This window comes from Rhynchophorus ferrugineus, unplaced genomic scaffold, assembly GCF_030347505.1.
Source record: "Rhynchophorus ferrugineus isolate W39M unplaced genomic scaffold, kcgeb_rfMv2 rfM11, whole genome shotgun sequence".
NCBI lineage: Eukaryota > Metazoa > Arthropoda > Insecta > Coleoptera > Curculionidae > Rhynchophorus > Rhynchophorus ferrugineus.
In genome coordinates, this window is record NW_027472590.1 from 22,845,889 (window position 1) to 22,868,060 (window position 22,172).

A 22,172-nucleotide genomic window follows, 5' to 3' on the forward strand; every position below is an offset into this window, starting at 1 on the left:
ATAAAAACACTTTTTTTCTATGAAAAACACCGCTAACTGCTTAGGTTAGAATTATTAATACCGAAGCCGAACGAGAGAGAAACACATATAGCTGCTGCATTTTTCATTTACATTTGGCCGCGTAACGGAGATTCCGAAAAGCTTAAACGTGGACCAGGTTTTTCCATACAACTTTCACTTTTAAATTTCTTTATTCTATGAATAAAATGAACCGAAACGGCGATAGCAATAATATCCGGATAGTGGAAGTTGCGAAACATTTATCCAAAGTTGCCCATGAAAATAAATATCTTCTTCAACTTCATGCATGTATTCCAATAAGGCTCGGATGTATAAGTGAATCGGTGGATTCAGAAAGTAAGTGCTAATCTGTTAAAACCTAGCATAGTAATCATAACCTTTAAATTATACGTGTCAAAATTTCATAAAAATTTGGCATTTAATTTAAAAGCCATAATATTAAATTGAAATTCAAAATAAAAAATAAAAAAAGTAATTTCAGTTTTTCGCCTCATTTTAATTATACGAAAAATAAAATAAATTTTTTGAGAGTTTGAAAGAAGCCAAATTAGTTCAGCCGTTTTGAAGTTTTGGATATTTAGCTACACATTTTGTCATCCATTTTTATTTTCATAAGTGCCGCTAACATTTTGATTGAGCGGCATTCTCTATATGACATTTAGCTCAGTTTCGCTTTAACCGTTGTGTTGTGTAGACGTCCAAATTTTATTATGGATAAATATACGCCACAAGAATGAGCAGAAATAGTGACAATATTTATTTAAAATAATTGTTCCATTATTGTCACTCAGCGAAAACTGTGACCATGGTGGCGGGATTTTTGCCCCACGCTATATTAAGCTTATACATTAGTTTTAATTATTTTTAATTTAAAGCTTTATTATGAAAAATCGACACCATAATCGCTACTTTTTCCCATCCTTCAGGCAATTGTCAGAACGATGTATCCTTTGATGGTATCCTCGAATTGATTTTGTTTTGCATTTTCGTAAAAAATGAAATGCCACACAGATAAATGACTCATATGTTGTTGAAAGAAGTAGTAATCAGAAGAGTAGTGTCTGGAAGATACAGCGGGTGGTGTAGCACTTCCCATTTTAATGTTTCCAAGTATTTTATTATTTATTTCCGGTAGTTGGTTCCAATTTCCGAAGTAGCAAACATGTAGTGTACAGTCAAACATTGTAGCCTGCAGCGATTCCCATTGATATCGAGTAATACCTTCGTATTCTTTACGAAACGATTTTTCATTTCTTCATACAATATACTTCTCTTCAAATTGCAACAAAAAAGTATAACTTCCCGCCAATGCGATTTATTTGGTACAAATTCAGACATTTTCAACGCACTAAACAAATATTGGTTCATAGTTCGACGAAAGGACACATTGTAAACAAAAGCCTGTCTTCATCCATTATGAAGTTGGATACAAGTATACCCGATGCGATTTAAATCATAGTAACATCATGTAAATCCCTTAAAATTAATGTATAAGCCTGATAAATACGCGGGGAATTAAAAAAAACACAGAACGCAGCATTTATTGCAAAACAATATATTATATATAAAAAATGCGATAATCTCGTATGAAGACAAAGATTTCGAACATGAATTTATTAACAAGTTTGAAGGACGCTCTACTCAGTTCCTATATATAAGAGCATTGATTGATCTCATCATATTTATAACCATCCACATTGTGATCAGTTATACAAGTTATAGAACAACAAGATGAAATTTTTGGTAAGAAAAGGTGTGTAGTGAAATACGTATATTAATAATAGTGTTATAGGGCATTATTATGTTGGCATCTTTGTGGTGCGATATACAAGCACGTCCAGGAGGCGCGGCAGCTTTAATTGCACCTCTAGCACCGGGTGCTTTATTGAAAGCTCCGTCTACAGCAGCACAAGTTGTTGGGCCTGATGGAAGTTCCATTGCAGCAGCTGTAGATGGTGAGTAGTATTTCTTTGATTTGTTTAAAAATATCAGTATTAAGTCAATATATCGAACATAGCTCAACTATTGAATTAAAACAGACCAAGAGTTACACGGGACCACATCAGTTCAATATGGCGCTAGATCGAGCATATTCATTAAGTGCTTGTTTTTATTTGTTGGTTTAAATTCAGATATTTTGTAATCAGTGCAATGTCATGAACAGGAACTAGAAATATATGAGCATTCATTGAGTTACTATTGTTAGTACTCAATAAATTAATCGTTTATATTATTACATGCAGTTTTCTGGTGGCTTCCTCGTTATTGTCTACTATAGCAAGTATCGCAGTGGCATCAGCATGTGTAGGCATAGTAATATGTTCTATTTGAGGTACATCACATATATGGAGAAGGCAAAAAACAGGACCAAAAACACTGCCTTACGGTACATCTATTTTTGTTTATTTTATTGTTGAGTAAGCTTCTTCTTGATTAAGTAATTTATTTAGTTTAGTTATTTAAGTTAGAGTAATTAAGTTTAGTTCAAAAAAAGTATCAAACCCAAGAATATTAGTTTATAGACCAATGTTGAATATTCTTATCAAATAACTAGCTGGGGCCTTTTGTTGAATTGAATTTAGGATTTTATTAACGTAATAAAATATGATAGTTAATATTATTACGTTATTATTAATATAATTTGTTAAAAAACAATTTAAAAAAAATAACATAAATAAAAGTACAAAAATCAAGTAATTGAATGGCATATCAGCAAGATTTTAGCTTTATTGAAGCTATGCAATTTGGCTTCATGGGTTACACTTGGATTGACTTTCATCAGTGAAGCACCTTGTTAGACATACACAACAATTTCCGTTTTGATAGCACGTGAACTATCCATGTATAATTGGCCATGAGGAAACATGCAGAATCTATATTATGGCCACAAATATTGAAGGATTGGTCTTGATTGTTGTGATTTGTGACAAACAACATGATGGATGTTCGTTTAAATTGACTAAGGGATTATATACCATCGGATTTCTCGAAATAAGAATTTCCTCACTTTTAAATTTTCTTTTGTAAATGTTCATTTTCCTTTTGTGAGTATTGTCGCGTGAATCACATTGATCATCAGTTTTTTTATCACTAAACGCGTACCATTACAAAGTTTTGGTTGCTTTAGATTTCGAAATATGATGATTATCGAGCCAACCTTGTGTAAACTAACTCTGATGGTAAGTTAGACAGAACCAAGAAGTTTACAAAAATAGTTGTATAGTTGAAGATTTATTCTGAATTACGACTTTTAAGTGGTCTTATTTGTTCTTAGCTACCTAAATTGCATACTTACTAACTCTGATGGTAAGTCAGCCAGAGCCAAGAAGTTTACCAAAATAGTTGGATAGTTGATAATTTATTCTGAATTACGAGCTTTAAGTGCTCATATTTGTTTTTAGCTACCTAAATTGCATACTTACTAACTGTGATGGTAAGTCTGGCAGAGCCAAAAAGTTTACAAAAATAGTTGGATAGTTGATAATTTATTCTGAATTATGACCTTTAAGTGCTCATATTTGTTCTTAGCTACCTAAATTGCATACTTACTAACTCTGATGGTCAGTCAGGCAGAGCCAAGAAGTTTACAAAAATAGTTGGATAGTTGATAATTTATTCTGAATTACGACCTTTAAGTACTCATATTTGTTCTTAGCCACCAAAATTGCACTCTTACTAACTCTGATGGTAAGTCAGGCAGAACCAAGAAGTTTAAAAGAATAGTTGGATAGTTGATAATTTATTCTGAATTACGACCTTTAAGTACTCATATTTGTTCTTAGCCACCAAAATTGCACACTTACTAAGACTTTTTGTGGTCACCAAAATGATTAAATTAGCAGGTTCGGATTACTTAATTCAGCAACGTAACTCACATGTCTTAGTGTTTGGAAAAAATCGTCATATTAATCACCTCTCTCAAAAAATTTCGAATGATTGTGTGAATGAGTGTGTGAAGATCTTTCAATGTTCGATGAAGTGCCTATAAGGCGTGTTTGTGCACAATTCTGTGTTCGTCCCCGAAATTTAACCAACATATGAACTGATATACTAACAAAATATATTGACAGGCCGTAGCACTTAAATGGTGCGGTGTCTGATACATTCTGTCTTATCAATATTGTTGCGCTGACTACTGATTGGTCGCATGATTTAGAGTTATTGAGACCATTCCACTTGACAGTTGCAATCGTTTGTTCTCTGTTATTTTGTATTATTTTGTGATAGGTACTTCCACTGATATCAAACACCTTGTGAATTACTATTATTTATTATCCCCGATTGTGTTAGTGTCAGTCAGTCAGTTCAATTGTCGACGTATTGGTAAAAGGGCCATTTAAAAATCCATTTAAATTGCAATTATATTATTGCTTGAACATCTTAATAAATTTAATTTGCTATTTTCCCGCCATTTTGCGTGGAATTTCTGCTCTGTAATTTGTAGTGTGTCACTGATTTGTAGTGGACATTATTACAAATAAGCTATAAGAGTGCGTAACGTGAGCTGCCATATAGTTCTGAGTTCCAAGCATAACTTTCTGTATATATTTTTCGATATTTTAATAGTAATTCTGTTCTGCGGTTCAGCCCGACTTTGGTTTATGTATTTAGATTCTAATAACATCTCAACCGTAGATAATTTAAATAATGCTTGATCGTAAACTATTAACAAGGTATTTAAAGCTAACTTAATTAAGCCAATTTCCTCACAATTAATTTAAACACAATGGAATTTATACACCAATTTTAAGATTTCTTATTAGGCAATATACTCTCACTTTTTTCACTAAAATTAATTAGGCAGTAATCCTTTCCCATATTAGAACAATTGCCATATGGCGTATATCTATTCATGAACAGGAATATATTAATTTTTCATTAATTTTTTATTATTTCTTTATAGGAGGTGCAGTAGCAGCTGCTCCTACAGCAGGTGGCGCTGTTGCAGCTTCGGTGGCACCAGGGTTTATTGCTGCACCTGCACTGGCTCTAGCTGCTCCAAGGTGATTATTTCAATAAAATAAATAATTTACTTGACAGCCCTGACGTCACACTTAATTGACCAAAGAAATTTGAGTAAAAAACCATTTCTACAAAAAAATATTAAATAAAATTCAATAAAAATATAAAAATAAATAACTTTATAAGATTTTTCAAATATGCTTGCTGGTACATGTATATTCCTGATTCCGTGAGCTCTAATAGATCCAAAAACAAATTCTACACTATCTTGGTTTAGCCTTCATCACTACATAGTATAAAACAAAGTCGCCTTTTCTGTCCCTATATCCCTATGTGCGCTTAAATCTTTAAAACTACGCAACGGATTTTAATGCGGTTTTTTTCAATAGATAGAGTGATTCAAGAGGAAGGTTTATACGTATAATACATGCATAATATACTAAGGCAACATTGCTAATTTTAGAGGTTTCTAACTTGATGTCGTAAATTAACCTATGTCCGCGATGGTATATGTTTATCTTTTAGGGATTACCCACATTAACCATTTTTATTGTTTACTTTTTACGTGAGAAAATGGCTTATTTACGAAGCTATTTTAAGCAATACGGCATTAATCCTTATCGAATTAAGTACCTTAAATACAGTGTGCAATTAATATAGATCAATATGGTTCCTTACAGCATGTAAATTAAACAAATATTTTCGGAGATATTACAATTTTAAAATTTGCGTTTAAAAATGTGTAATGTAATAAAAATTGTATGAATTTAGATATTCCAAAGATAGCAGGAAATCTTCATAGTAAGTATAGGGGAAGAGGAATTGTTTTACTCCAAATTTAATGCGTGCAGGCCAAGGGCAGTAATGAATGAACCAAAAATACTGGATCGATTTTAATCATGTTTTCATTGAGTGACACAGGCATATATATTTTATGCCTGTGCAAAGTCGGAGCGGGCCGCTATGTTTTTATATACAACGTTCATATTTTTTCTGTAGTGTATTTAATTTAGTATCAGCATTGCACCCGTGCGAAGCCGGGGCGGGTCGCTAGTCCAATATATGAAGCGAAACTCCTCAAAGTAGTTATTAATTTTTTGCACTATTTAAGTATAGAATAGCTTTGCACCAAATGTCTTTTGTATTGAGATTACAAAATTGCATTCAGGAGCTATTTTTAGTGGTGTTGCAACTATCAGATAGTTAATCCGAGAATAAAAAAATATCCTATATGTTATCCCATAGTTTCTTTTGGAAGGGGATTAATGGAAATAAATGGAAAGGAATTTTAACGTAGACTGACACAAATGTCTCTTATTGATGTTTAATCGAATACTAAACTTATTTGTTAGCATCTGTACTTTTATTGATAACTTTTAGGGTTGTTGTGGCTGGTGCATCTGGAACAGTTATCAGCTCTGGCCTTGGATATCCGTTAGGTGGTTTATATGGAGGTAATTATCTATTGCCTATCTATTAACAGAAAAATAATAACGACTGTTTTTTGCAGCTTACGGATATTATTAAAGAAACCATCAGATAGACCATGACCTGATTTGTATACTAGTCGAAATATTTTCAACAGCAATGCATAACCGAGCCATAATGTATAAGTACAGTTATTAATATAAAAAATTCTAATTCATAAAAATCGATTTAATATAAAATATTGTAAATAAATTCGTTAGCAAGCAGGAAGGTTATTTTTTGTTCAAGCTTTAAGATAATCCACACCTATCAACAAAGAAAAATAACGAGTTGTTGGTGTTATTAATTTTTTTAGTGAATATATATATGTATATGTATGTATATGATATGAAGAAAAATATGCGTTCAGTGAGATTTGAGATATGAATTTATATTAAATACTAGATGACCATGTGATCGTTGTCTCACTACATCTTGCAAATTTTCTCTTACAATAACAATATCTTCATCGACTGTCGGTGAATTGAACCTGCCCACGTGGTACCCAGCAAGTGATTTGTCGGGTCTAATACCGATGTTATGGTTGTGAAATGGCATCCGGCACAATGCTATTTTGAATATTTTTATTAAATCCTTGTTCTGATGAAACGTTTGCATCTCTTGAATCATACTTCGCTTTGCTGTTGGATTGTGAGCACAACGCTTCTGGAGTACCCATAAAGTTATAAGAATTGCAGATCATCCTGTAGATGCCCTAGTAAGTGATATATTTGCCCTTATATATGCAATGGTTTAAGATTCTGTTTGTGAGAACTTTTCATCTCATATCAATTCCCATCTCAGAAACTAACAATAAAAAGTATTGTATAAAATATAAAATTATAAATTATAAATGTATCAATCACCAAACCTAACGAAAGTATTTTTGAGAGTAAACTTTCATTAATCAGCTTAATATTCATAATTCCTTAAGTTAACGAAAATACACTGTTCTCACTGACTATGGTGAGTTCAATGTTTCTTCATGACCTAGGTTTAAGGTGGTCTAAGAAATCAACAACGATGGAAGCTCAGAGGATTACCTCAACATATATAAATTATAAAATGGGTAGTTTTTTGAAATAACTAAAACTTCTCTTTAACTTTTAGAACTATTTTATTTTACGGAAAGAATTGGCGACTGTTGAACGGCGACCACAATATTAAACCCCTATCTCTAGACATTTTATTACGTCAATTAATCTTAAAATAAACAAACACTTGTTCCTCTGAATGCAGAGTCTTCGTAGCTAGGATCGTACCACTCGCATGATATAACGCTTCCCTCGTTAAAAACGACCAAGGTAAGTATGGGGTCGTTGTCCCATTTAGACATTTTACAGACATTTGTAGTAAACTTATATATAATATAAATTTAAAGCCTACTAATAAAAAGTTAACCATGAAAAGTTGTCCTAACATTATGGAATCTACCTTTCACAGAAATAGAAAGCATTCCAACAGATAAATAAACTATTAAAATCATTTGGTCAAACTCATTGACATGAAATCCAAGCGTTCACAAAGATATTTATGCTTAAAATATCATTATTTATCACAGGTTTAAATTCCAAATTTCATTTCATGGTGTAACTGTAATTTTAGTTAGACCAAGATAAGCCAAATATAGAACTATCTGTATAAGAAGATTTAAAGAAGAGGTAGAAAATCTATAACCGTCATTGTAATTTCTTAAGTCAAGAATTTCGTGACTAGTTACTTCAGTTCTATGGCATTGCGATTATTTTCAAAAGCTAGACAAATAATTTCAGAATGTCGATACCGATTGAAGTTGTATAAAGCAGAGATATGGGAAAACCTTCATATCTATGAAATATCGTATCACTATATTGATTCGCAAACCTTCTTTACTCACATGTGTTTAAAGCCAGTGTTTATTTTGAATTTTCAAACAACCACTGAATACGGTTATTTATTTGTCCTTTTAAAACTAGGACATATACGATTTGAAAGAATTATCTTGATAAAAGTATTATACTGTAAAAATTGACGTAGAAGTAAAAATATTGACTTTATACGAGTTGAACTTAATTTCAAGAAGTAGAACATAAGGAAGCAAGATCTGAAGATCACAAATGAGATTCTATTAAAACGTCGTCAAGACAACATTATCTTCAGAATCAAGCGTGACAGTAGAGAATGAAATAGTTGGGAAAGTTCAGAGAAGGTTTTCTTCCCATAAAAAGTGTCACCGTCATCAATAGATTCACAATCACAAAGGATCGACACTTTTGTTGGATGTCAAATATTTATAGGTTCATTCGGAAAATCGTTTTGTAATTAATTAATACTAATTAAAACTACCAACCACTGTTGTCATATTTCACATTACTGTCACATAATTGCATTAAACAATCAAGATTTCATACAAATATTAAAAATATGTATTAAAACATTTATCAAGAAACGAGCTGAAATATGTAGCGACAATTGATATGATGTGGCAAAGAATGCTTTTTAAATGTACTTTAGAGTTGTTATTATTTAGTAGCAAATTTAGTAAGCAAGATTTTTTTTAGTTTTATTATTAGCAATGCCAAGTAGAGGACGACCTGACTTAGGTCATAGAAGTCAATCGAGTGTTCGCAAAGATAGCTCATCCACTAACCACAGTTATGTCACAATCACTTTTGAAAAAAACTGGAAATAACGTGTTTCGTGTTCATCATTTTTCAGTTCGTGCGCAACAAACACAACAACAGCGAGCAAAACATAGTGAAATTGGGTGATTCTACAGACGCAGTGTTCCTGTAAACTATGAATGATCTATGAATTAGGAATCAATCTGGATATTTACTGTGGGGCCAATAAATTAGTTACAATTGAGTAAATTACAACCGTTACTCAATAGTGCAAGGTATGAAAATACAGCAATCCCCACCAGACTCATTAGGCTAATTAATTTACGGGATAGGAAATTATTCTAATCACTTCGTGGCCAATATTCAATAATATAGTAGTTATTTTCAAATGATGTCGCTTGACGCTTCCAATATTGTAGATATTGTACCATGAAGGTTTTTTACTAATCCTAAAATTTGTATCAGACGTAAGTTAACAAAATATGGAAAAATTTCAGATAGATGAAGAAAATTATTACGTAGTATGAGCACTTTTACCACTAGTGGAAATTGTTAAGCGTTGTGCTCACAATTCAAGACTCATGCGCTGTGGTATTGATTGAATACCGAAACCATTGTCCTACTACTACAAACGTTTATTTGTCAACAGTTTAGTTGAAACGTTCAAAATAACACTAAATTGGATGCCATCTGTCAACCATAATATCGGAATCAGATATAGGCTCTTATTATGGTCGGAGAAAAATTACAAGATAGATATAGAGGGCACAAAGTTCACTGGAACATCTAGTTATTGATAAATAAAACTCTTTAATGCTAGTATTTATTAATTTAAAACATTGATTATTAATATGCAGTTATTACGTAAAATAACCAATAATATATGACATATGACTAGTGAATACTAAATTAACTATTATAAACTCTATGGAATAATACTCAACGTTGTTTATCATTAACATTTCTTTGATATCTCCCTGGAAAAAATGGCTGGTCTACGTTATAACCGTAAGTCTCATCGGATAATCGAATTACTTCGGACAATGGCACATGTTCCAAGTTTACTTTGGATATATCAATACCGTTTCTTTCCAGAGCGGGTCCGATATATTCAGTAGCCGCTAGTGCCGGCGGTGCGAAGAGTGGCTTATTTCCAGTGATCTCATTTTGATTTAATTCCCCTGTAACAATTAATCGGTAATTACAAATTTTATTTTAAAATTATTTTAATGGCTATTGTTTATATCTAAATATCATATTATTTTTAAGTTAAATCAATGCTTATTAATATGGTAATAATATCTACTGTTAGTTTGAAAATGTGTGATAGTCCAGCTACTATTTTCATTCCCTATAACTTTGCTCAAGAAAAAGATAAGTAAGTTTGGTTTTTTACTTGGTCCTTGGATTTCTTTTCGTTGTGATCTTTCTTGGTACTGTTCAGCAGTAACTGCAACACCTTAGTCGTTTTCGAAAAAATAGAGACCAGTGATGTTTCCAGCAAGAATACCATACCATACAGTTGTTTTTCTTTGTAGTGGATGCAATGATTTTTCATGAATCAATTGAGGAGTATGTGTCTAAAACCGACTATTCTGTTTATTGACGTGGCCACTGAGAAGAAAATGAGCTTCATCGCTCATTATCATTTTAGACGAAAAATCTTCAATTTTACCAGGCAGTCTTAGGATTGCATTATTTAACTCATTGATCAAGATATCTCGGTAGTAATTTTTGGACCAATTGAATTTTGTACGGGAATATTTTCGAATCAGTTGTCAAAACATGCCTTAAACTACGTGCCAACATATGTAACTAGGAACCACTTCTCCGAATTGATGTTTCTGGAGACCCTTCAACATTATCGCGTACCAGAACCTTATTTTCGTTACGAGATGTCCATTGTCTTCCAGAACCAAGCCTGTTTGCTGTCATACCGTATTGAAAATTCGCATGTAAACGATAAATTGTGGTTTTGTAAGGCACTGGACGATTAGGATATTTTTTAGGCAATTTCCGCTGAGTGGCAATAATCGAACGATTATTTTCAATAAATATTGTTACTATTTCTGCTTATTATTGTGGCCTATATTTATCCATAATAAAATTTGAAAGTCTACACAATACAACGGTTAAAGCTAAACTGAGCTAAACATCACATAATTAAGATGGCGCGCATTCAAAATGGTAGATGGGACTTTTGCCCCACCTGTTATTCATTATCATTCTGTTTTCGACTATAGACACTGGCCCTTATTCTGAGTTTTGAAAACTCAACATGCTCCGGTACTAGTTAATAAACTTCTTCAATTCTTCCACAATAATGCAGTATACTATTGCATTATTGCTATGTATACTAGCTGTGTGCAACAGCAAACTGATTTGTCAAATTCATTTGTGGTCTGTGGTGCCATTCACCAGGAAGTTGTCGTCTCTCCACTGATTTTCATCATGATGCCACAAACTGTCTCATCGATTAGAAACACATGGTTTGGGAACTAATGAAGGAAAGCCCTGACCACTGGATAATCGCCTGCTATTTTTATATCATTTGGAGCAAAGGAAGCAGTTCAAGTACTTGATAATGAAGTCATTCGTTTAAGATGTGACAATAAGGGCACAGTTAAGAAACAAATTCAGATACGTCGGTTGCAATGGCTTGGATATGTCTGTCGAGTGAAAGGTGAACGCAATCCCCACAAGCTTGTGTCGAAAATGAACTTTTGGGTGGAATATATAGCGAGCACAAAAACGAAAAAGGCATGGATCAAGAACGTTGGAAATGATATGAAATATAGGAGATTGGCGTTGTCGCATGCTAGAACAGCTGCTATCGACTGTCCTGTGATATAAACATCAACATATTGGTTGAGAAGTAGACATTCTACACAATCGTCAAATATGGATGCATCCTGATGATATTATAATAGTTCATAATACCTATTTTGGTATTATTGAAATTATATACATTTATTATTTATAATGTTATTGAAAGTTATATTAATAATTTATGTATCTTATTTATTTGAAACAACAGGTGTACTTATGCCATTCCGACTTAAGCTGATTGGATTTATTACGTTTATATCTAACAGCAGCTTGCATTTAACAGGTGTGACCTTTCACTTCCAGCTTACAACATTTGCTCCCAAGACAAAAAAAATATCTGTTTTGCTGAGTTATGATATCTTAATGTTTATCAACAAAACATATTGGTGATGGTTATTTTTGTATTGTTCTATTCGCTGTCAAAAATGTTGCGTTATTAATTGTAAATCGCCTGAAACTATATTTAAATATTGAATGAATATAAAATAAACAATATTATTTTCGCGCCTCATTTTTTAGATATAATATTATATTAAATTTTTTTATCGGTGATATTTAATATTTACCTAAATGATTGACACTGTTTCAGTTAGTTAGCAAAGGGGTAGAAAAAATTGAAATACATGAAACATCGATGAAAAAATCAAAGAAAAAAACAAATAATTAATCCGTTCTTAATAACTATCATGTGGAATTCCAATGGACAAACTCAACAGGTCCTTGTATTAGAAATATTTGCCAATATTGGCAACCAAACAAAATTATATTGAAATACGGGGTTACTGGACTTAAAGGAGTATTAAACCTCAGTGAACCTGCTCGAGGCGGAACATCTTTAACTATAAAAGTAGTACTAAAAGAATAATCTTCAAAATTATAAACCTTTGGCATCACAGCGTCGAAATAAAACTAAATATTACTAACAAATATACTAGCTGAAACAAGTCCAGACGAATAATGGAAGAGCAAATTGGATTAAATCAAAATTATAAACAATATTGGGCAATAAACAAGAAATTTAATAAAACAGATTCACAGCTGCAGCGAAAGAAGCTAGTCATTATATGAAGTAAATTATAATGTCGATGTTATGAATATGATAAAGGAAAAACAATAAGTAAACGATCAAGTGCACAGAGTAACAGCGGTTATTAAAAAGGCATTTTAATCAAATAAATACTGCCTTATCTGCATCCTAGATGCTTCACAAATTCAGTTTAATAACTCGAAACCTGTCAATGTTGTGGTGCTAAATGATAAACGCCTAATTATATTACCCGAGTAAAACATATTCATCAAGCAGAATCAGTGAAATACCTCGGCGTCCATCTCACATTAGACAAAAAGTATAGCAGTTCATACTCAAAATCAAAGAACTATATAAGTTAGATGGAAGATATTCCCAATTGACTTAAGACCAAAGAGGCTGCTTTATCAGCCAATTATAAGGCCTATTTGGACCTATGTGGTGTAAATATGGGTTGCGCTAAAACAGCAAACTAATAATCCAACTCAGACAAAACAAAGTTCTACGAATAATTACCAATGCATATTGCCACCTTACTAACATAAACAATACAGTTGCCGAAAAACACATGGGAAATCATAATATAAAATCCAAATCCACAACACAAACTTGTGTAGTTTACGAATGAAAACACTTAATTTTAGCTTAAGTAGTCTAATATAAATTGAATTTTCAGTTGGAAACTAAATAATGAAATATTTATTCTTAAGTACAACAAAACAATATTAAAACATTAATTTGTAATGTATACCAAATATAAGATAGTCCTACAGCCAACGTAGAAATCGAAATATTCGCCAGGAAATATAAAACTAGCTAAATACTACATGAAAATCCAAAGGTTCTTCAGCTGCTAGATGAATAACACATCACCGTCAGATTCCAAATTAACAAACTGAGAATTGTGTAATAATTTTCAAGTAATGGGAGTGCAAATAGGGAGAACAAAACTACTAATAAGTCTACAATAACGATCTACAAACTACAATAAACAGTAACTAATTTAAAATTATTAGAACTAAATTAACGGTTGGTAAAATGGTATTTAATGTTATGTCAGAAGTGACGAATTATGTGTAACATTAACAATTCAGAAAGTACTGAAGGGTTATCATCTACAAAAAAGCTGTTAGGCACCGTAGAAGGTGTTATTTAGAAAAGAGAAAGGAAAAGAAGTAAAATAAGGATAACCACAATCCTTACCTAACTTATCATTAATAACGACATTATCCTTATCCTTATATTTGTTTTTTCTATAAAATTGTGCCAAGGCCATGTTGAGAACTTGCGGTATTTTATAGTTCTTTCGTTTAAGCTCTTTAACACCCATATCTGGGAATTTAATTACAATATTTTCTCATTTTGTTGGTCTAATTCTTATTTACTTACCAATTCTGTCATCAACTGATATAGAGTCCTCTGGTCTGGGTATTTTTTGAATAGAAGCAGACGTTGCTGTTGGTATTACTTCTGATGCCGATGGTGAAAGAGCACTAGTTGTACTAATTGGAGGGTCTGGTGCGACCAGGTAGTTTGCTGGTACTGCCGGTCTAGTGTTGCCTAGATATTTATTATTATACGTGTATATATATATTATACATTACTGTATATTATGTGTTCAGCTGATATCTAACTTAATGATATATTCTGCATTTAATCTATATATATTAAGCTAATGGTCAATGATAATGTAGCTCTTAAAGTAGTGATAAAGATGCTTATATTATAATATGAACCCCGATAAAAAAATAACATAAAATAACGACCCTGAATAATATAAAACTATTGGTTATTGTATATGTATATGTATATTGTATTGTATATTATTATATAAAATACAATATACAACTACGTATGACCTAAGGCTTGGAAAATTATATAATGTTATATTTTAATTTAATTGGAATATAATTTGAAATAATTTGAAATAATTTGAAATAATTTGAAATAATTTGAAATAATTTGAAATAATTTGAAATAATTTGAAATAATTTGAAATAATTTGAAATAATTTGAAATAATTTAAAATAATTTGAAATAATTTGAAATAATTTGAAATAATTTGAAATAATTTGAAATAATTTGAAATAATTTGAAATAATTTGAAATAATTTGAAATAATTTGAAATAATTTGAAATAATTTGAAATAATTTGAAATAATTTGAAATAATTTGAAATAATTTGAAATAATTTGAAATAATTTGAAATAATTTGAAATAATTTGAAATAATTTGAAATAATTTGAAATAATTTGAAATAATTTGAAGTAATTTGAAATAATTTGAAATAATTCGAAATAATTTGAAATAATTTTATATAACCTGAATTAATTCAAAGTAACTTGAGATAATATGAAATAATTGAAATAATTTGAGATAACTTGAAATTGATTTTATTACTTTTATTAATACATAAAGAAATAATTGTGGTTTATTGCATATTGTTCATTCCCCTTTGGTTACCTGACTTTATGCTCCTTGGTCAACAAGGTATTTATAAATTTCCATATTCTATATATTAGCAGGACAGCAAAGCGAGTAAAAATTTCCCGTAAAAAAACTTTAAAACCTGACAAAAGTAATATTTCGAATGAGACATTAATACTCCAAAATAAGTCTGGTAACACTGCACCTACAAATCTTGATTTCATGAGCCCTAATGTCAACTTCTTGCACAACTATCTTAATGTTTTTGAAAACTTATTGGTAAGTACGGGAAACGATTTAAAAAATGATAAGAGAAACGGCACTAAGAACGATGGAGTATCATCATGTTGGCTCCAACATTACAGATAATAAGAAAATGCATCACATCGAAAAGTAAGCTATTTAGAATCAGTAAGTAAGAATTTTAGAGAGACGGGGAAAATGAAACACGAAAATAAGCACCTAATATTCGCATTTTCAGTTAATATTATAACAAATAGGAACTATAACTTCAAATCAAATTTTCCTTATATTTTTAGGATGAGTTATTGCGAACGAGTCATTTTTGTTTAAAAAAAACTAGTGTAAACTGCATTTTCATTCGAAATTACGTAACATGTAGGTAAAATGGATCAATATTCTTTAAAAGCATTTTTTTATAATATAATATAAACAAATTAAATAATAGTTTGTATTTACCAGCAATTGGTGACGCGGTACTGGAAATGATAGGGGCTTCTGTGGACGAGAACAGAGGCCCAACTATAACCCCCGGATCGTTAATAACGCCACGAATAGAATTATATTCCACTACTGGTATGAAAGGTTTTCTCTCAGCCACAGCTATAAAATAAAAAATAAAGTCATGAAATATTATTTGTTATTTATTTTAGTACTAACCGGGTATTACTGGTACCGGTGTAGCATATTCATTTGGGGTTAGCGTGGTTGAACTCAAAACAAAAGGTGCGTTGGTACTACTGGCTTCGAAGGATAAAACAGGTGGAGCTAATGTTGAAGATATCACTGTGGTACCTTGAACTGATGCTCCTGCAGCTACGAGCTGGTTTGTAACTAATTTAGGATATGCAAGAATTGTTTGTTGTTCTATAGTAAAATATTTGTCAACAACTATCTCGATATTAAGGTTAAATTGATCTACCTGTTATAGTTGCTGAATCAGTACCGGATAAAATAGATACCGCCTCGTTAGACACTATTCCTGCAGGAACGGCACTCAACCCGCCACCCGGTTGCCCGATAATTGGGGCATCTGGTGGGATGAGAGGTAAAGGAGCGATATTAAGTGGTACGAAGGATGGAGAGGCAGAAAATAGTGTGGGAGATATTTGTGGTGGAGGAATCTCTTCGTTGTATATTTCTCCAGTTAGGAGCGTTGATTGGATTGGCGATAGTTGGGGAGCGACTTCAGGAGTAAAAAGTTTTACGGCAGGGGCTGTCGTTGATGACGAAATAATTGGGGCGTTGGTTGATGACACTGGGACTTCATTGGTTATTGCATTCTTTATGCTAACTGGCGAAAGGTCCTAAAATTTAAAATGTGTTTAGATTTTTAATTAATTAGTAATTGGCTGATGAATTTACAATATTATAATATCAAAAGATAAATTTCTCTTAATACAATATTGGTTGTTGTTGGCGTTCACATTCTAGTATGATCTTGATTCATGTCTTCTATAACTGTTGGGTGCGACTTTCACCCAAAAGGTCGATTTAGCCGCAGAATTCTGGCAAAAATAAATTAAGCCTCTCTGAATTTATTCCTCAACGGTGCACTCATTTTCGCTTAAATCTTCATTTTAACGCTTTTCATCTTAAATCTCTAAGATGATCTCGGAGTAGAATTTGTATTAACCATATTTTTGAAAACACTCAAGCTAGCAAATATTAGATATCAGACTGTAACAGCGTTCATCCCTCAGAGCCATACAGAAGGACTGACAAGATAAGCTTCCGCAAGAGACCGCAAATTTTAGTGTTGATAGTAATGATTCCAATCTTACAAACGCTTCTTCTTCTAGCTTGGCTCATGACGCTTTCAATTCTTATATTACTAATTTCAAACACTTAAACGCACTGTATTTGATATAACCGGGTCCTTTTAAGATTTACAATATCTATAAGCTCTGAACAAGATATTTGGTTCAGCCAATATCGCTATCATCAACGCCCATCAGATCGGTCGAGGAATTTGTAACAACATGCTAAACACTATGTCTATTTTAAACAATTTTTGCATAATGGCATCTATTCCTATGTTGAAAGCAGCTTCCTCTGATGCCAACTTTATACTGTTAAGAGAGTTTTTCAAAAACTAGTACAAATACTAGTACAAAAGGGTGGCTGTATCAGGGCTTTTCAGCTCTATCATCAATCTCTATCAATTAGTCACTAATAACCTACGTGGTCCAGCGCTGTGCTAATGAAAGGAAAACACATTATTGATAGTAGAGAGTCGATTTAAGAGTTTGGCACGAGTTCTCGAGTAGATCAAAGCATTTTGAAATATTTTTTTTTAATTTGTATGACATCATATCTTACTGGAAACTAAAAATTTTGCAGTGTTTTGACATTTGCCCAGAAACTATAGAATATATGGTGAATTGGGGTTTTAACCACAATATTTTTCGCAGAATTTTAGAATTTTTGAATATGTTTTTGGTTTCCTTTAACGTTTTTTGTCAAAATTTTGAAAAATAGATATCGTTCTGATTAAGAATCCATTTCGGAAATATATAATTATACACAATTCCAAGATACGATGCAAGGGTAATATATCAACAATCACACAAGAAATTTTCACGGCCGATTTTGACAGACAGAATTGCTAACGAGATGGTAAAGTGCAATTTTTTAAAAAATAATATCATCTAAATAGTGTCAAAACTTTAAGATTTTTAGGCATATAAAGCACTTATCGTAACTTAAAACTTCAAATGGATATATTGTAACCATAAAAAATGCTAAAAATTGTTATATTTTTGCAACAATTGTTTAATTAGGAGTGATATTTCCATGCTGTGTGATATAGTTGTGTCTAGAGATTCAAGTTTGCCATTTCAAGTTGGAGCCATAAAAGAGTGAACAACCAGAGAAACAACTTGACAGATTACCTTAAATTTCAAACTTAACACTATAAATCTTAATGGATAATTTTATATTTCATATGTTTTAAAGAATTTACCGTTGATTTATTAGCGTTAAAGTTCTTACATATGTCTTTCTTAGAGCCCATATTAGTTAGATTCGATATTATATTCTACTAACTAGTATTCTACGATTGCTTCCATATCTGGTGTACACTGTCGATATAGTACTTTTTATCAAGACACACTTATTATATTAAAATCTAGCTGTATCTAGAGCTATCGACAATCTACTAATATGAGTAGTAATCAACAACAAGTGACACTAGAGACTGGATCAATTATATCACTCAAATTTTCAATTCCTCAAAGAGAATGAGCAAAATACCTCACAGGTTTAATTAGAAACATCACGATAGATATAGAGCTTAACAGATCAATTTTAAAATTAAGCAACTACAATGTTTAATTGGACAAGACTCCTAATATGACTCAAGCTCAAGTATATTCTTTCAACACTCCATAACAAAGGCTATTTGGACTTATGAAGCGTAAGTATATAGTTGCATTAGATTTTCAGCTTGACTAGTAATCCGAACCTTCTAAAAAATCCTCGATTAATTACCAAACTCTCCTGTTACGTAATCAAATAAGTAGTGATAAACAGATAACTACGACCTCGAAATTAAATGAATCGATATAACAGATTTCATTAAAAAAGAAACAGAGCTACTATGCTAACATTGGAACTTTACAACTATTGGCCAAACCTGACGAAATTAGAAAATTGAAGCGAACTGAACAGTATTAATATTGGTACTTGGCTAAATATATTTTACTACAAACCTGTGGTTCAGCTACAACAATAGGTTGTTTCTCTAACGAATCTTCCCTGGTAATAGATCCAGGTTTCTCTTCGGTGACAATTTCACTTCCATCAGGCCCTCTGATAATAGTTTCCGAGCCAGGGCCTAGGAATATCCCTCCAATACCACCAGGACTAAGAAGAGGCAGACCCTCTCGCGCTAGAGACAAACTCCAGTTAATGGAAACAATTAGGAAGAGTAGTACCTGCAAAATATATTGCTTTCACTACCATAAAGCTATATCAGAACAAAGAGTATTTTAATATTTATGCTGGACCGAAATATTTCAAAAATTAGTCAACTAATACGGTTTAAATTTTATGTCGCCAAATCAGCCAAGTCTTTTATTGGTTTTGCTGATTTTATTTCTTTTTGCATCGGTGACTTGATGGATATTTAATTTTATATTTCGAAAATCATAAGACACAAAATAAATATTAATCTTTTTTGTTTATCTTAATTTGAGTAAAAAATGTATTGCAAAATTAATTAAATAACCAATACTATAACTAAGTGTAGTTATTGAGAAAAAATGTGCAACAAAAAAAGAGGAGTAATAAAGAAAATTAGAGAGAAAATGAATTACCTATTTAAAAATTAGCAATAAAATTATTTAATGTTATGTATAATGATGTTATACTCTTATTTATTGCTAAATTGGAAGAATGGACCAAATTAATTTACAATTATATAACTGAAACTCTTTTTTTCAAAATTAATAATCCCACTTTACTTATATATTATATTATATTATGTATTATATAGCCATTCCATTCTCCATTGTCGATTTTTTGCATTTTTGTCAACATTTAAAATATAACAATAATATCTGAGACAACTTTGAATATACATTTTAAAACAATATATATAGTAAAATATATTTGAAGAAGTTTTAATAATCAACAATATTGTTAATAAATGATAATATTTTGGAAAAACAATGATACAATAAAAATTAAAAGTTTGGATTATATTTATTTTAAACTAAAGCAGTGACTTATATTATTAACCAAAGTTATGTGTACTAAGACAGTTTTGTATTAATGCAGACTAAATTTATTTATAAATAAAATTGTCGTGTTAAATAGCTTGATTAATAATCAACCGATCAAATAACTAGAATGAAAACAACTACAAATAATATAATTATAGCAAATCATGGCATACGTGATTTGCCCTTATTGAACTGTGAATTATGTAATAAAAAAACTATCCTGTTATTGTTTTTTTAAGTCCTTCATACGTACCAGTTGTTGCCGCATTATCCCAACATCAAACCAACAAACAACAAGCAAACAACTACAACAGGATACTCAGTAGCGACATGTGTTCACTTCGTTACAATTTTACCTTATAATTTCTATTTTATACCGCTATTAGTCCTTGCTGAGTATTTTTTTCTAACTTGCATTAAGTACCGAACCACACCTCGGTATGAAATGCGTTTTCATGCATTCTTAGTGTAAGAATGGCAAGTCTTTGTGGTAAGGAGTGATCATCCGAACTTAACGTGATTTCACAATTTACCATAAGAGAAATGGAAAATGAATTGTAATTTTATCCGTTACAAAAGTAAAATTAATTTATTATATATAATAAGCTACATAATTATTAATATTGGTTTCAATTAAATATAATATTCGTAATAAGGCTTCATGACTTTATTCATGTATCAATTTGTTTTCGTTAATGTCGATATAATCTTTAATTTTCGCTTATTTCTGAAGAGTTTACATTATTGTTACTATATATGAATATTAATTTAATTTATTTAAGTTAACATTGTTTAATTGTCTATATATTTTTTTTAATGAACTTCTTTGTATATTGGAGTATTTTAAAAATTCTCTATAATAAATTTCTTTCAAAAAATTGTACATCGACACTCGCTACTTTTTCCCGTCTTTCAGACAATTTGCAGATTCCATTTCGAAAGAATATATCGTTATTTTGAGGCTATCCACGAATCTACATTTGTTTGTTACCTTAATAAGTTAAGCTCTAATCAGACAGGTTACCATTATATATATATATATATATATATATATATATATATATATATATATATATATATATATATATATATATATATTACCATATAATGGAAGAAGCAATTATCAGAAGGAGCAAAGTTTGGGGAATACGGCGGTTAGGGTAGCTCTTCCCATATTAATAATGCCAAGTGTATTTTCATCGGTTTTGCAATACGTGGTCGAGCGTTGTCAAACTGAAGAATAATATTATTTTGCCTATATTGATATTTCGACCTTTTTTCGAGCAGTTCTCCTCCATAGCTATACCCATTTCTGATTCGATTATGTTTTAACATATTATACTACGTCAAGCTATTCCCACCAAACACAGGGCATGAATTTGCAGCCATGGATATTCCGTTTTGCAGTTGATGCTGACGAATGGCCAGATGGTCTCCACAATTTTGTTTTCTTGGGATTTTCGTAATAGATCGATCTTTCATCACCACTAACAATATAATGCAATGCATTACAATGTATTACACACATGACCAAATACCATTCAGTGTTTCTTGGCTCAATTCATACGATACAAAATATTGAAGTTTTTTTTAATCATTCCCATGTTCTTCAAGCATTTGGAAATGATTTCTTGTGTGACTCCCAGCAATTATGTATATTATTCTTGTATTTTATAAAGGTAATAATCGAGTAGAGCCTTCAAATTTCTTTGGCTGTTCAGAACGCTCTTTGTCTTCGATGTCAAAATCACCACTTTTAAAACGCCAAACCAGTGTTTCCGTATTGAAATCGATGAAGCGTACTTTCTATAAGCTTTACACAGTATTGGATGACCTTCAACCGCCTTGTTCTTCAAATTTTGTAAAAAA

General features: G+C 31.4%; 2 protein-coding genes across 4 annotated transcripts; one reads left to right on the plus strand and one right to left on the minus strand.

Moving 5' to 3' along the window:
- Window positions 1–1,651: 1,651 nt before the first annotated feature.
- Window positions 1,652–6,681, plus strand: LOC143204504 (uncharacterized). Its single transcript, XM_076417052.1, has 5 exons — window positions 1,652–1,764; window positions 1,814–1,976; window positions 4,925–5,024; window positions 6,364–6,437; window positions 6,494–6,681. The coding sequence occupies exons 1-5, from the start codon at window positions 1,753–1,755 to the stop codon at window positions 6,508–6,510; spliced, it is 366 nt and encodes a 121-aa protein (XP_076273167.1). The 5' UTR covers window positions 1,652–1,752; the 3' UTR covers window positions 6,511–6,681.
- A 3,181-nt stretch (window positions 6,682–9,862) lies between these two features.
- Window positions 9,863–20,713, minus strand: LOC143205349 (uncharacterized). Of its 3 annotated transcripts, none has more exons than XM_076418600.1 (8): window positions 20,557–20,713; window positions 19,290–19,514; window positions 16,499–16,883; window positions 16,237–16,410; window positions 16,036–16,179; window positions 14,299–14,469; window positions 14,113–14,241; window positions 9,863–10,234 (listed from the first exon to the last, which is right to left on the minus strand). In XM_076418600.1, the coding sequence occupies exons 1-8, from the start codon at window positions 20,569–20,571 to the stop codon at window positions 9,993–9,995; spliced, it is 1,485 nt and encodes a 494-aa protein (XP_076274715.1). In that variant the 5' UTR covers window positions 20,572–20,713; the 3' UTR covers window positions 9,863–9,992. The 3 variants fall into 3 exon arrangements, with proteins under 3 accessions (XP_076274715.1, XP_076274714.1, XP_076274717.1); XM_076418599.1 differs by having other exon boundaries at window positions 16,237–16,443; XM_076418602.1 differs by lacking the exon at window positions 14,113–14,241 and having other exon boundaries at window positions 16,237–16,443.
- Window positions 20,714–22,172: the final 1,459 nt, after the last annotated feature.

Excerpts from the sequence above, each read along its gene's own strand:
- LOC143204504 (XM_076417052.1), top strand. Across the intron at positions 1,977-4,924 it reads CATTGCAGCAGCTGTAGATG|GAGGTGCAGTAGCAGCTGCT; the intron begins GTGAGTAGTATT and ends ATTTCTTTATAG. Across the intron at positions 5,025-6,363 it reads CTGGCTCTAGCTGCTCCAAG|GGTTGTTGTGGCTGGTGCAT; the intron begins GTGATTATTTCA and ends GATAACTTTTAG.
- LOC143205349 (XM_076418599.1), bottom strand. Across the intron at positions 16,884-19,289 it reads TTGTTGTAGCTGAACCACAG|GACCTTTCGCCAGTTAGCAT; the intron begins GTTTGTAGTAAA and ends TTTAAATTTTAG. Across the intron at positions 16,180-16,236 it reads ACCGGTACCAGTAATACCCG|CTGTGGCTGAGAGAAAACCT; the intron begins GTTAGTACTAAA and ends TTTATTTTATAG.